This window comes from Hyla sarda, chromosome 10, assembly GCF_029499605.1.
Source record: "Hyla sarda isolate aHylSar1 chromosome 10, aHylSar1.hap1, whole genome shotgun sequence".
NCBI lineage: Eukaryota > Metazoa > Chordata > Amphibia > Anura > Hylidae > Hyla > Hyla sarda.
In genome coordinates, this window is record NC_079198.1 from 51,651,841 (window position 1) to 51,668,414 (window position 16,574).

At 41.7% G+C, this 16,574-nt stretch overlaps 1 protein-coding gene across 6 annotated transcripts in view; it reads right to left on the bottom strand.

The window, feature by feature from the left end:
- Positions 1-16,574, bottom strand: part of LIG1 (DNA ligase 1) — a 268,524-nt gene that overhangs the window by 130,150 nt on the left and 121,800 nt on the right. For all 6 annotated transcript variants that reach the window (XM_056541820.1, XM_056541819.1, XM_056541822.1 and 3 more), the window contains exons 5-6: positions 3,434-3,545; positions 3,229-3,342 (exon numbers count right to left, since the gene is read on the bottom strand). In XM_056541820.1, coding sequence (XP_056397795.1) covers positions 3,229-3,342; positions 3,434-3,545 — 226 coding nt within the window. The remainder of the gene's footprint in view (positions 1-3,228; positions 3,343-3,433; positions 3,546-16,574) is intronic.

Here is a 16,574-nt window from a genome sequence, read left to right on the forward strand (position 1 = left end):
TAGGGGTTAACAGGGAACCTAAGAATGAACCTATCTATGCTGACTATAAAATAACATAAATCAACTCACATATACAGTATTAAATTGCCAGGGGCTCTATATGTGGGATTAGAATGCAAGAGGTGAAGATCCCCGGCGCTCCGATTCACGTTTAAAAAAGGTGTGTTCGAGCGCTCACTCCTGTAGAATAGCTTGGCTGGGATCGTGGTAGTAAGAAGTAGCCGGACACGGTTAAAGATATAATAACCGGATTTTATTTGGATAGATCACAGATAACGCGTTTCGAGGGGTGGGACCCCCTCTTCGTCAGATCAATGATGTGGCAGATGTGGGAGGCCACTAATTTATGCAAAAAAAGCCCGCGAAATTTAACAGCAATTACCGGGTACAGACTAAAATACAAATATGCATCTGTGCAATACAATTTCCACAGTGTTGAAGATGTCTCAAATCCAAAGCAAAACAAAAATTTTAATTTAATGAATATTACAATTAACATGAATGGTGCTTGGGTGGCAGATCAAATAAGGTATTACTGCTATTAGCCTGGCCTTCCGTTCGGGGAGCTGAGCAAGTAGAAAAATCAAAGCGCCGCTTTCCATGTTGCGGCGTCATCTCAAAGATAGAGGCACAACTGGACCGTGGTCTTCCCCTGTATGGGAGGCCCCTCATCCAGGTGCTCGGGAGGAAACGTCCCAAATTACAAAAAAGTTCATAGTAGAAGCGCATATCCTGCGCTGGATCGATTTAACAAACGCAGGCATCGGCATTGCAATAGAGAATATTCTATGCAGTAGTGCCGTAGTGTATATTGATGTCATTGATACATACATTTATATATATATATATATATATATATATATATATATATATATACACACATGCGCAGTTGTACACACATTCTCCCATGTATTCTTCTTTAGTTGATTGCTGGGCTGGTGGGGGTCATCTTTATTGGTAAGAGGGCAGGATGACACATTCAGTGAATGAGCTCTGTAGCCTCATTCAGCCCATGGGGTTGGAGCGATTCTAGTCTGTAAATCCAATACATCTCTTTCTTTCCCAGAGCTTCCAGGCGATTGGTAACATGTGCTGGGATGTAGTCAATGGGCAGGATGGATGAAATTCCTGTGGCCCCATTGTGTTTGGTCGTGACGTGTCGTGACAAACCTTGAAGCATAAATCCCTTTTTTTATATTGCATCTGTGCTGGTTGAGTCTTTGATGTAATTTCTGAGTGGTTCGACCCACGTACTGTTTCCCACAGCAACAGTTGATAAGGTAGATGACGAACTGGGATTGGCATGTCAGATGGAATGGTAGCTCAAAGGTTTCCCCTGTATGATGGCTTCTAAAATTAGTGTTCCGGTCTGCTATTATGTTGCAGCAGAGACATCTCTTCTTGCCGCATTTGAACACACCTTTTTTGAGAGTGGTCTCAGTGGTGAAGCGTTTAGCTGGCCTCTGTCTTTTCAAACGGCTTGGAGCCAGCATATTCCTGAGGGAAGGAGCTCTTCTAAATGTTAGTAGGGGTTGGGTAGGTAAAATTTCTTTTAGGTAGGGATCATTCTTGAGGAGACTCCAATGTTTTTGTAGGATTTTCCTTATGTTGTAATGGCCCGTGGAGTACGTTGTCACAAAACTGCTGTTCTTTTTACCCCAGTTGTGTTGTTGTTTCGAGTGTATTTTGAATTTTTATTTTTGGTTTGTCTCCTCTTGATCATACGAGGCCTCTTGGACTGAGGGTGATGACCCTGGAGCTATAGTGGCTGATGGCAGCAGTGAGGAGGGTAGACATGATTCCTGGGTGAGTGCAAGCGCTTTTAAAAATGCATTCTCTACCAGAGTTTTAGGGTATCCTTTCACAGAAAATCTGTTCTTCAGAATTTTGGATTGATCAATGTAGGTACTGGTGTTGGTACAATTTTTCCGAACTCGGCGGAATTGGCCATAGGGTATATTCTGTTTCCATTTAGAGTAGTGTCCACTCAAAAAAGGTACATAACTATTCGAGTCGACAGTTTTGAAGAACGTGGAGGTGATGATTTGGCTATTTTCGTGAGCAATTAGTAGATCAAGAAATTCGATTTCTTTATCGGAAATATTTGGTGTTAGGGTAATGCCCCAATCGTTGCTGTTTATTTCATGGATCAGTGTATGAATTTGTTCAGCTGTACCCCTCCAAAGAAACGTTTATATACGACTATGTTCCAAAAAAAGTTTGTTCTTATGGAGGAACTCTTCTTCGAATTGCCCCATGAAGAGGTTAGCATACGAGGGGGCGATTAGAATGGCACACAGATCTGTTATAATCCTAGCACTGTTAAGTACTGGTAAAAACTTATAAAATTCCTTTTGAAGAAAGAAGAGACATTGTGCCAGGAGGGACGGAGTCCATGGGATGAGCCTATTCATATCTGATAAGTAGGATGGAGTTCTTAAAATGGTATTTTCATCCGGCTAATTTTCGCTCTCAGCTGCTGCTATCACACTTCCGGACACTTCCGATGTTTCGGAGAACACGCCCCCTCTCAAGTACTTGAGAAAGGGGGCGTGTCATCCTAAACGGCGGAAGTAGGGCTGGGCGGTATACCGGTTCATACCGAATACAGACATTTTTTTTCCTGCACGATATGAATTTTGGCCCATACCGCAATACCGGTTGGGCCCCTCCCCCACTCGAATTAATTAATTATCAGATAACCATCACATGATGATGATGATGGGGGGGGGGGGGTAGTAAATACCGTTAAATACTGTGGAACCGCCATAGTGTACAAAAATACCATGATACACATTTTTGGTCATACCGCCCAGCCCTAGTCGGAAGTGTCCGGCAACTACACACCTGCCCACCCCTTTGTGAGAGGAAGGAGCGTCAGCAACAGGATGCCCGGGAAAGAGCGAAGATGTTACGGTTGCTGAGGACTGTCAAGCATGTCTAGCGAACACAATGGGTGATGTTCTATTTTGTATTAGTTAAATGACTGCCATACTGGAGATCTATTGATCTATTTTTTGTACTATGAAAAATGAATTACTAAAGAATAAGCATTAACAAATTTACAGAATTGTCAAGTGTGATCATTATGATTCGTTGTTACATTTCTGTAGATATTTGCATACACAGGTATGTGTACACATATGCCTTCTACAGTGGTCAAAAATGCATTAATTCTATTGAAACAACAAAGAAATAAATAAAAGTTTCTCAAAATTGTATTTTCACCTGTTTCTTGCAGTTGACGCTTTGCAGCAGTTTCTTTGACATCAGACTCTTCATTTTGTACATTAGGTTTCTCAACCTCACTTTCTAATTTTCGTTTTGGTAACTGCTTACGAGCTTTAAACAAAATAAACATTTGAAAAGAATTTAACTGATACTGGATGATCAAAGTAATGCAAAAAGAACTTCAAATGTATTTGCATAGTACCTGTTTTACGTTTAGGGAAGCTAGGAGGAGACACATCAGGCAAATTAGGGGCACAGGAAATATCTGAAGAATGGCTGTTAACAGATGTGGCAACTGTTCCACCGGAGATCTCCTGTGCAAATAAAAAGGAAAAACTATAAACTTACAAAACTCTTTGCATGGTGGAGAAAAGCAGGGACAATACCCTGAAGAAGCCGTGCAAAGCAAATAATCCAGCTGTTTAACTCCAAAAAAAAGTATGTATGCACCGATATATTTCTAAGTAGTACTTTATTAGGGAGAGGCACATAACAGAATTTTTGTCCAGGGTGAAAGAAAGGATGTCAAAAACAAAAATTACCCCTTCGACTTATAGTAAGCAGAGGTAAATTCAGATTACTGGTTTTGCTCATAGGAAAATACAAATCTAAAAAGGAGAATGAATGTGTGTGCAGCTCACAGCTAAATGACAGAGGATAACAGGATAAACACCTTTACCCTTTCGTGTGAAAGAATTTAAAGAATATACCAAAGAATTCCAGTCCTCTGGACATCACTAGTTCATAAAATGAACCAGCGCATAATGTACTCTGAATAATGTGTGTAGTGGTATAATTGTAAGAATAATTACAAAATAAAAACACATGGATAAGAGATCGTGCCTCAAGTACAAATGACTTTAAAGGGGTACTCTGGTGGAAAACATTATTTTTTAGGTCTTTATAAGTCAACTGGAGCCAGAAAGTTAAACAGATTTGTAGATTACTTCTATTAAAAAATCTTTACCCTTCCTTTACTTTTTTAGCAGCTGTATGCTACCGAGGAAAATTCTGTTCTTTTTCAACTTTTTTGTGTTGTCCACAGTGCTCTCTACTGACACCTCTGTCTGTGTCAGGAACTGTCCAGAGCAGCATAGGTTTGCTATGGGGATTTTCTCCTGCTCTGGACAGTTCCCAATATGGGCATCAGGTGTCAGCAGAGAGCACTGTGGAAAAGACAAAAGAAATTCATAAAGAACAGAATTTCCTCTATAGCATATAGCTTCTAAAAAGTCAAGAAAGGTTAAGATTTTTTAATAGAAGTCATTTACAAATCTGTTTAACTTTCTGGCACCAGTTCATTAACCCCTTACATTTACGTCCTATGCATAACTGCGAGCATCGGAGCAATGCTCGCGTCATGCGCGGCAGGACCCGGCTACTGATAGCCGCCAGCGACTCGCCCGTAATGGCGGACATCCGCAATCGCGCGGATGTCCGCCATTAACCCCTCAGATGCCGTGATCAATACAGATTACGGCATCTGCAGCATCGCAGTACTTTTAACGGATGATCGGATCGCCCACGGCAATCCGATCATCCAGCATGGCGGCCGGAGGTCCCCTCACCTTGCTCCGGCCGCCTCCCGGGGTCTTCTGCTCTGGTCTGCGATCGAGCAGACCAAAGCAAAAGATGAAAGATAATACAGATCAGTGCTATGTCCTATACATAGCACTGAACAGTATTAGCAATCGAATGATTGCTATAAAACAGGGGTCCTCAAACTTTTTAAACAGTTCACGGTCCCGCAGACCGTTGGAGGGCCGGACTATAGATAACAAAACATGAACAAATTCCTATGCACACTTATATATCTTATTAGTGGACTACCACTTTAATTACGCAACACAGTTCCCCCCACATTAGGTTGGCAGTATAGATCCCCCCACATTAGGTTGTAGTTCCCCCACATTAGGGTTGGCAGTACAGTTCCCCCACATTAGGGTTGGCAGTACAGTTCCCCCACATTAGCGTTGGCAGTAGAGTTCCCCCACATTAGGGTTGGCAGTATAATGTTCCCCCACATAAGGTGCAGTATACTGTTCCTCCCACATTAGGTGCAGTATACTGTTCCCCCCACATTAGGTGCAGTATACTGTTCCCCCCACATTAGATGCAGTATAATGTTCCCCCACATTAGGTGCAGCATGTTTCCCCACATTAGGCGCAGTATAGCTCCCCACATTAGGTGCAGCATGTTCCCCCACATTAGGGGCAGTATAGATCCCCCAAATTAGGTGCAGTATAGCTCCCCACATTAGGTGCAGCATGTTCCCCCACATTAGGTGCAGTATAGATCTCCCACATTAGGTGCAGTATAGATCCCCCAAATTAGGTGCAGTATGTTCCCCCACATTAGGTGCAGTATAGATCTCCCACATTAGGTGCAGTATAGATCCCCCAAATTAGGTGCAGCATGTTCCCCCACATTAGGTGCAGCATGTTCCCCCACATTAGGTGCAGTATAGATCCCCCAAATTAGGTGCAGTATAGCTCCCCCACATTAGGTGCAGCATGTTCCCCCACATTAGGTGCAGCATGTTCCCCCACATTAGGTGCAGCATGTTCCCTCACATTAGGTGCAGTATAGATCCCCCAAATTAGGTGCAGTATAGCTCCCCACATTAGGTGTAGCATGTTCCCCCACATTAGGTGCAGTATAGATCCCCCAAATTAGGTGCAGTATAGCTCCCCACATTAGGTGCGGTATGTTCCCCCACAGACATACAGCCTCCAACCATACACTGTAGGCTGCATGCCTGTGTTCTGCCCCACTTCAGTGCTCCGACCACCGCTCCTCCGGTCCGGACATAGCAGTAAGTCCCGGTACCGAAGGAGTGGTGGTCGGAGCACTGAAGCCGACGTGCCGCTGGTAACACTTACCCAGAGCATGTCCTCATCGCTGCCTCGCTCCTCCGCGCTCCGATGCTATCGGCGCGCGCACGCACGGCGTCAGTTATGTCCCTATGTGCGCCACCTTCCTGGCAGCCCCTGCATTTTTAAAGTAAACACGGGGTCTCCGAGAGCGCATCCCTGTGCCCTGAAAACATCTTTCGGGACACAAGGATGTCCCAGGCAGCGGCGGGCCTCATGTGGCCCGCGGGCCGTAGTTTGAGGACCCCTGCTATAAATAGTCCCCTATGGGGACTATTAAAGTGTAAAAATAAAAGTAAAAAATAAAAGTAAAAAAAATGTGAAAAACCCCGTCCCTCAATAAAAACGTAAATTGTCCCATTTTCCCCATTTCACCCCCAAAAAGTGTAAAAAAATATATTTTATATACATATTTGGTATCACCACGTGCATAAATATCCCAATTAATAAAATAAAATGTTAAATGATTCCGTAAGGTGAACGGCGTGAACCTAAAAAAATAATAAAATCCAAAATAGCTGCTTTTTTTATAACATTTTATTCCCCAAAAAAATTAAAAAGTATTAAGAGTTTTATATAAGCAAAAATGAGTCCTCATACCACCACTTATACGGAAAAATGAAAAAGTTATAGGTCTTCAAAATAGGGGGATTTTAAACGTACTAATTTGGTTAAACAGTTTGCGATTTATTTTAAGCGCAACAGTAATAGAAAAGTATGTTTTCATGGGTATCATTGTAATTGTATTGACCCAAAGAATAAAGAACACGTCATTTTTACCTTAAATTGTTCAGTGTGAAAACGAAACCTTCCAAAATTTGCAAAAATTGCGGTTTTCTTTTCCCCACACAAATAGTATTTTTTTGGTTGCGCCATACATTTTAAGGTAAAGTGAGTGATGGCATTACAACGGACAACTGGTCGCGCAAAAAACAAGCCCTCATACTAGTCTGTGGATGAAAATATATAAGTTATGATTTTTTTGAAGGTGAGGAGGAAAAAACAAAAACCTAAAAATAAAATTGTCTGAGTCCTTAACCCCTTAACGATGCAGGACGTAAATGTACATCCTGGTGAAGTGGTACTTAACGCACCAGGACGTGCATTTACGTCCTAAGCATAACCGCGAGTATCGGAGCGATGCCCAGATCATGAGCGGCAGGTGCCGGCTGCTGATCGCAGCCAGGGAAACGCCCGTAATAGCGGACATCCCGCGGATGTCCGCCATTAACCCCTTAGATGCCGTGATCAATACAGATCACGGCATCTGCAGCAACGCGGTCACTAAAATGGATGATCGGATCGCCCGCAGAGCTGCCGCAGCGATCCGATCATCCAGCACGGCAGACGGAGTTTCCCTCACCTGCCTCCCCGGCGTCTTCTGCTCTGATCTGCCTCCCCAAAGACCAGAGCAGAAGATGACTGATAATGCTGATCAGTGCTATGTCCTATACATAGCACTGAACAGTATTAGCAATTGAGTGATTGCTATAAATAGTCCCCTATGGGGACTATTAAAGTGTAAAAATAAAGTTAAAAAAAATGTGAAAAACCCCCTCCCCCAATAAAAACGTAAATTGTCCCTTTTTCACTATTTCACCCCAAAAAGTGTTAACAAATATGTATATAAAATATTTTTTTATCACCGGGTGCTTAAATATTTGAACTATTAAAATAAAATGTTAATGATACTGTACGGTGAACGGCGTGAACGTAAAAATAAAAAAGTCCTAAATAGATGCTTTTTTATAACATTTTATTCACAAAAAAATTTATAAAAAATGGATTAAAAGTTCTATATAAGCAAATATGGTATGAATAAAAAGTACAGATCACGGCACAAAAAATGAGCCCTCATACCACCGCTTATACGGAAAAATGAAAAAGTTATAGGTCTTCAAAATATGGGGATTTTAAACGATTTTAAAAGTTTGCGATTTTTTTTTAAGCGCAACAGTAATAGAAAAGTATGTTATCATGGGTATTTTAATCGTATTAACCCAAAGAATGAAGAACACACGTAATTTTTACCGTAAACTGTACGGCGTGGAAACAAAACCTTCCAAAGTTAGCAAAATTGCGGTTTTCTTTTTAATTTCACCACACAAATAGTATTTTTTTTTGGTTGCGCCATACATTTTATCGTAAAGTGAGTGATGTCATTACAACGGACAACTGGTCGCGCAAAAAACAAGCCCTCATACTAGTCTGTGGATGAAAATATAAAAGAGTTATGATTTTTTGAAAACATAAAAATTTTCTGCGTCCTTAAGGCCCAAATGGGCTGCGTCCTTAAGGGGTTAAAAAAAAATTCCACCGGAGTACCCCTTTAAGAACAAAAGCATATAAATGATTTAAAAATTAAACCCCATCACAGGGCCCTTGTAAAAGGGATAAAAATACAACAAACTACAGTAATATCACTCATGAATGAAGCAAAGAATAACAGATATAATAGATATACCTACCTCTGCTAGCAAATAGATTCCTAAAATGTCATGAAAATCTGGAAATAAAAATCATGCAAACCTAAACTAACATTCACTTTTCATCCAGCATATGAATAAATTTGGTTGCTGTGTTCTGTGCAGACCTAGGAATAAAAAAGTCCAAAAAAAGTCCAACATATAGCTTGTAGTGCTGTCAGATGTTTATGGGGAGTTGGTATATATCACTTAGGCTGGGTTCACACCACGTTTTTCAAATACGATAACCGTATACGGTTTTCCACAAAAAAAACGTATACTACCGTATCCGAAACCGTATGCATAGAGAATGCATTGTAAACCGTATTCCAAATGTTGTGTACGGTTGGATCCGTTTTGCCTCGGATACGGTTTTGCCGATTTTTCAACCGTAGGCAAAAACGCTGTCAACCACGTTTTTGCCTCCGGTTGGAAAACCGTATGCGAACCGTATGCGGTTCTTTTAACATTGTTGTCTATGAGAACCGTACACAGAATTTCAGAATACGGTTGCACACGGTTTTTCTCATCCGTTTTTGGAGTTGACACATGCGCAGATTGGAATTTCAATAGAACAATAGTAACTTTATTAAATTGCTGGAAAACTAATTCCAACAAAATAGCAAAACCGTTGGCAAAAACTGATGCAAACGGATAGAACCGTACGGGGAAAAACCGTATACATTTTAATTTGCAGTCATACGGTTATATAAGGTTGCATACGGTTTTTGCCATACGTTTTTTAGCGGAAAACCATATACGGTAACCGTATTTGAAAAACGTGGTGTGAACCCAGCCTTAGTGCTCTGAACTGAACTCTAGGGGGGGGGGGGGTGGAATCTGAATGACTTACTGTGTGCTTAAAAACCTATGGCCTGTATGAGATATTATTAGCAATATGTGCCATCTCACTGCTCAGTTCTTCCATTCAGCGAGTCAGCACCTGTAATGGCTGGTATAGCTGGTTAAGGCTTCTCCTTGATGACATACATCATCTACTGAGCTGGCAGGCTCTGGGCAGTCAGGAGTAGCATCTGATGCTGTAACTTTGCCTGGATGGTAATGTTCTGATGTGGCTGTTCCAGCTCAGCAGTTACTATCCAGGCAAAGGCACAGCATCAGATACTAATCCTGACTGCCCAGAGCCTGCCAGCTCGTAGATGTTGTATGTCATCAAGGAGAAACCTTAACCAGCTATACCAGCCATTACAGGTGATGACTCGCTGAATGGGAGAACTGAGCTGTGAGATGTCACATTATTTCCAATTATATCATATACAGGCCATAGGTTTTTAAGCACATAGGACCAGATTTATCAAACTGAGTGAGTAATTTTCTCACAGCAACCAATCACAGCTCAGCTAACAAGCTCTGGTAAAGTGAAACCTGAGCTGTGATTGGTTACTGTGGAAAAATCTCTCCACTTTTTCTCTCACACATTTTAATAAATCTGGGCCACAGTGCTCTGAACTGAACTCTGGGGGGATAGAATCTGAATGACTTACTAAGTGATATGTACCAACTCCCCATAAACACCTGACAGCACTACAAGCTATATGTTGGACTTTTTTTTGTACGTTATTCCTAGGTCTGCACAGAACCTAGCAACCAAATGTATTCATATGCTGGATGAAAAGTAAATTATTTTAGGTCTGCAGGATTTTTATTTTCAGATTTTCATGAAATTTTAGGAATCTATTTGCTAGCAGAGTATATATATATCTATTATGTTGCCTATTCTTTGCATCATTCATGAGTAATATTCCTGTATTAATTTACGTTGTATTTTTATCCCTTTTCACAAGGGCCCTCCGATCGGGTTTAATTTTTAAAGTGTACCTGACAAAAATGTTTTATATAATGTAGATAATACCATTTTATGTATATTTGTAATATACATTGGTTAAAACATGTGTATATATTTGTCCCTACAGCTATGAGTGTCTCTGTGGGTCCAAATACAGGAAGTATGGGTGGACAAAAAGGGTTCTGTGCAGTGAGGCTCTATGACATGCTCCCAGCTCACACATGAGGATGATTGACAAGCCAGGAGCCTGCACAGGGCCCTGCTTGTTCCACCCACAATTCCTGTATATGGACTTCCCATAGAGACACACATGCAATAGCTGCAATGACAGCATTTTATTTTTTTTTTCACCCAAAAATAAACACATTTTAATCAATGTATATTACATACAAATAATAGTATTATCTACATTATATCAAAAATTTTTGTTAACGACAGGTAAACCTTAAATAATTGATATGCCTTTGTTTTTGTTGAGTCACTTGTACTTAACCCCTTAAGGACTCAGGGTTTTTCTGTTTCTGCACTTTCTTTTTTTCCTTCTTACCTTTTAAAAATCATAACCCTTTCAATTTTCCACCTAAAAATCCATTTTATGGCTTATTTTTTGTGTTGCCAATTCTACTTTGCAGTGACAGTCATTTTACCCAAAAATGCACGGCGAAACAGAAAAAAAATCATTGTGCGACAAAATCGAAAAAAAACGCCATTTTGTAACTTTTGGGGGCTTCCGTTTCTACGCAGTGCATATTTCGGTAAAAATTACACCTTATTATTCTGTAGGTCCATATGGTTAAAATGATACCCTACTTATATAGGTTTGATTTTGTCGCACTTCTGGAAAAAATCATAACTACATGCAAATCATAACTACATGGAAAATTTATACGTTTAAAAATGTCATCTTCTGACCCCTATAACTTTTTTCTTTTTCCACGTACAGGGCGGTATGAGGACTCATTTTTTTGCGTTTTTATCGGTATGATTTTTGTTTTGATCGGACTTTTTGATCACTTTTTATTCATTTTTTTAATGGTATAAAAAGGGACCAAAATACGTTTTTTTGAAGGTTGGAATTTTTTTGCGCGTACGCCATTGACCGTGCGGTTTAATTAATGATATATTTTTATAGTTCGGACATTTACGCACGCGGCGATACCACATATGTTTATTTTTTTTTTTTTTTTTTACACTTATTTTTTTATGGGAAAAGGGGGGTGATTCAAACTTTTATTAGGGAAGGGGTTAAATGACCTTTATTAACACTTTTTTTTAACTTTTTTTTGCAGTGTTATAGGTCCCATAGGGACCTATAACACTGCACACACTGATCTCCTATGCTGATCACTGGCGTGTATTAACACGCCTGTGATCAGCATTATCGGCGCTTGACTGCTCCTGCCTGGATCTCAGGCACGGAGCAGTCATTCGTCGATCGGACACCGAGGAGGCAGGTAAGGGCCCTCCCGGTAGGGATGTAAGAAAAAAATCGATTCTCGCGATAATTGCGATTTTTTCATTTGCCGATACTGAATCGATTCAAAATATTTTTGAATAGATTCTTTTAGGGATGTGGAATTTTTATCTACTGACGCCCGGAACAGCATGTCATGTCCTGGGCATCAGGAGATAAAAGTTCCACATTTGTGGAGCCGGGCAGGCCGGATCTGACACGGCGTCGCTCTGGGTGTATGGAGCGGGCTCCGACTCGTGCCCGCTCCGTACTATGCGACCCACGGCTGATTTCAGTAGCCGGGGGCCGCCGCTAATAGCCAGCATGCGGCGATCGCCGCGGCTGGCTATTAAAGGAGTACTCCGGTGCACACTTTTCTCATGTTATCCCGTCCGGGCTGCAAAATAAAAGAAAACGCACTTTATCTTACCTGCCAACGAGCCCCCGGAGCTCCGGTACAGGTGTTCGGTCCCCGGGCTGTATTCTTCTTACTTCCTGTTAGCTCGGCACGTCACACGGAGCTTCAGCCTATCACTGGCCGCAGCGATGTCCCGCCTCCGCTGGTGATAGGCTGAAGCTCCATGTGACGTGCCGGGCTAACAGGAAGTAAGAAGAATACAGCCCGGGGACCGAACACCAGTACCGGAGCTCCGGGGGCTCGTTGGCAGGTAAGCTAAAGTGCGTTTTCTTTTATTTTGCAGCCCGGACGGGATAACATGAGAAAAGTGTGCACCGGAGTACTAGATCGCCGCTGTCAAAGCTGACAGCGGCGTCTATTGGGATCTATGAATGCTCCCAGGTGGGCGATGTATCGGGATATATCGTGATGTATCGTCACCTAGACGGTATCGCGATATATCGGGATATATCGAATCGCCACACTGGTATCGCGATTCGAATCGCCAAATTCTTGGCGATTCACACCCCTACCTCCCGGTGTCCGATCAGCTGTTCGGCGGTCCCGAACAGCCCGACAGAGCAGCCGGGTCACTTTCAGTTTCACTTTAGAAGCGGCGGTCAGCTTTGACTGCCGCTTCTAAAGGGTTAATACCGCACATCGCCGCGATCGTCGATGTGTGGTATTAGCCGCGGGTCTCGGCCGTTGATGAGCGCCGGGACCGACGCGATATGATGCAGGATCGCGGCGCGATCCCGCTTCATATCGCGGGAGCCGGCGCAGGACGTAAATATACGTCCTGCGTCGTTAAGGGGTTAAAGCACAATCTCTCATATCCATTTTATTTTAAAATTATTCTTACAATTATACCACTACACATTATTCAGAGTACATTATGCGCTTGTTCCTTTTATGAACTAGTGATATCCTAGAGGACTGTAATTCTTTGGTATAAGTCTAAAAGGAAATGAATACACCAGCAGAGTCATCTACTAAGTGGGTAAGATTGGATACCTTTGCTGTGCATAGGTGCAAAATGTGGAAACCGGGCCTAGCTTCCAGCTAAATGTCAGTTAATGGCATGGACAGGGATGGTAGTGGAGGGGCAAAAAGGAGTTTAAGGCCTCACCACTTTAGTTGGTTGGGAATGCGTCCAACACTTGGCACCAGAGAATAAAAGCATTTTTCTACATTATGAAGCACAGATAATGGCGCTATGGGGAACAGAGGAAGGAGAGTTAAAGTTGTTTGTTTTGTCTTGTTTTTGCAGCCCGGGCACAACGGACTGGAAACACTTTTCAGAAGACTACTCCTTTAAAACAAATTTTTGTTATCAAACTCCTTATGGTAAATTAAAAAAAATCTTTCTAATGTTCTTTGTTTTGCTGCCACTAGGGTGTCTCCCTACTTGCCCAGAGCACATTTCCCCCTCTCTTGCACAGACTTTGGACTCCTGCTGGCCTGGCAGAACTCCAATATAAGGAAATGCAGTCTGGATTGCTGAGGGGTGTGTGCAGCCTTAGCCAATCATAGCTCATCTCACACTGAACTGATCTGGGCTATGTGCAGCAGAGTGAGGGAGGAAGTTCTCCTCTGTTTGGCTTCAGAAGATGTCACGCCTGCTGGGGAACGCCCCTTACCAGTCTTTGAATCTGATGGAGACTGAGCAAAAAACAAAAACAAAGCAATATCAAGGTAGAAAAGTTAAAATAAAAATAAAGGTAGGGGTGGTTTATCATGATGGGGCAGTGAACTTGGAGGATTATAAAATTTAACAAGAAAATGTTCTTTTCCAAAAAGCGATCACAGCGGCCAGGCCCCCGCAATCAGATATCTTGTCCCCAACCTTTGGCTAGATAATGAAATGTCTAGGGGTGGCGTACCTCTTTAATGTCACTTTTGCAATGTGAGGTATTGGCAGGAGGGTATAGGCAAGTGGAAAGTTGCAGGTCTCTGCAAAGGAATCCACAGCATCTGGCCTTTTCTTTAGGAGTTCAGGAGAAACATTTTTTACCTTTGTATTCTGAAGAGTGGCAAACAAATCTATGACAGGCAGGCCCAATTTTTTTGTAATGAGAAAGAAAATTCAGTAGTTTACCTCCGTTTTACCAAATCCTGTGACTGAAGAAATCTTCCACCCGATTACTCTATTCAGATGAACTGCTATAAGAGAGAATGTTTCTCTCTGCCCAGCTGAGGTAGGTCATGGAGAGGGCTTATAGCACTCTATGCTTTGTGCTTCCATAATGTTTGAGAAAAACCACTGCAGTGAAATTGGCCAAGTAAACCTACGGTAATTGAATATTTGGAAATAAGTCTTTGGCTTCCAGAGTGCCTACAATTTCTAGAAAATTTGAGGACAGGGTCTTGTGATAGATGTTGAGTTCAGCAACCTTGGAATTGCGACCTCTGCACATGGGTTTCCCCTCCCCAGGGACTGACATCTGTGGTTATAACAGGATTTGGGTACCGTCTTATCTAGTCAGTCGAAGAAAGGTTTGTAGCAGTCTAGCACTGTACACAGAAAATATTTTTTTGTGACTCCGACAAAAAGGTATGGCTTTTAAAAGTTCATTACCCATCTTAGAGCTTGACGATACCAGAATGTTTGACTTAGCTGGGTATGTAGTAGCTCTTGAGAAGTTTTGTTAATTAGTAAGGCACCATCAAGATGTTTTAGTCTCAAGAAGGCTGATACATCCACTATGTGTCTTGAAGCAGAAAAAATTCCAAAAGGAAGCAGTGTCTTCTTTTCTGTAACGAACTGCAAAATGTAAACACTTTTCTGGAAATATTTGTGTTTGAAAGTAAGCATATCTCAGTTACAAGATCTCAGTTACTATCTTCCACGAGATAAATGAAATTAAATTGGTTTAGGCAATTTTATAATTCTTGTAGACTTTGCAGTGACAGTCATTTTAAACAAAAATCCATGGCGAAATAGAAAAAAAAAAACACATTGTGCGACAAAATTTAAGTAAAAATGCCATTTTGTAACTTTTGGGGGCTTCCGTTTCTACGCAGTGCATATTTCAGTAAAAATTACACCTTATCTTTATTCTGTAGGTCCATACGATTAAAATGATATCCTATTTATTTAGGTTTGATTTTGTGGTACTTCTGGAAAAAAAATCATAACTACATGCAGGAAAAATGTATACGTTTAAAAATGTCCTCTTCTGACTCACTTTTTTATTATTCCGCATATGGGGATGTGTGAGAGCTCATTTTTTGCACCGTGATCTGACGTTTTTATCGGTATCATTTGTTTTGATTGGACATTTTGATTGCTTTTTATTTACTTTTTTATGGTATAAAAATTGACCAAAAATACGCTATTTTGGATTTTGGAATTTTTTTACGTGTACGCCATAGACCGTGCGGTTTAATTAACGATATATTTTTATAGTTCGGACATTTACACACACGGCGATACCACATAGGTTTATTTTTATTTAGACAGTTTTTTTATAGGAAAAAGGGGGGGTAATTCTGACTTATTATGGAAGGGGTTAAATGATATTTATTAACACTTTATTTTAACTTTTTTGCAGTGTTATAGCTCCCATAGGGGGCTATGACAGTGCACACATTGATCTTCTACACTGATCACTGCCTGGCAATAGCCGGGGCATTGATCAGTGTTATCGCCGCTCGACTGCTCCTGCCTGGATCTCCGGCACGGACCAGTCATTCCGCGATCGGACAGCGAGGATGCAGGTAGGGACCCTCCAGCTGTCCTGTGAGCTGTTCGGGACACCGCGTTAACCGGCACGGATTATCACTTTAGACGCGGCGATCAACTTTGATCGCAGTGTCAGAAGGGTTAATACCGGCGATGTCCGGTACTAGCCGCGGGTCCCGGCCGTTGATGGCCGCCGGGACAGACGCGATATGACGCGGGGTCAGCCCGCTCATGACGTATGCATACGTCATGTAGCGGGAAGGGGTTAAAAATAAAGCACCTCGTGTATAACCCCCTGCTTTGGCTGGATTTTGTTCCATTGGTTCAGAAGGGACAAAAGATGTACACATTCCCAGCCCTAATCCCAAGAACCCAATAGGAATTTAGGGTTTAGGAATTTTAGGTTTTGGGAGAGACTTCTTTTGTGTCAGTGGCCTTGTCTCTAATGTGTGTCCAAATATGCACTGGCCTTCAAACTGAATGCAACAATTGGGTTTAGTAATGCTTAAAGAGTACCTGTCACTAAAACTTTTCTAAACTAACTCAGGCTATGTTTCCTTACAACTCCTAACATTCCTCACAACCGTAGAAAAAATTTCAGAGCTTTAAAAAGCTCTGTATCATATCTTTCTAATTGCTCACATAGTAAAATCTCCCAGCAG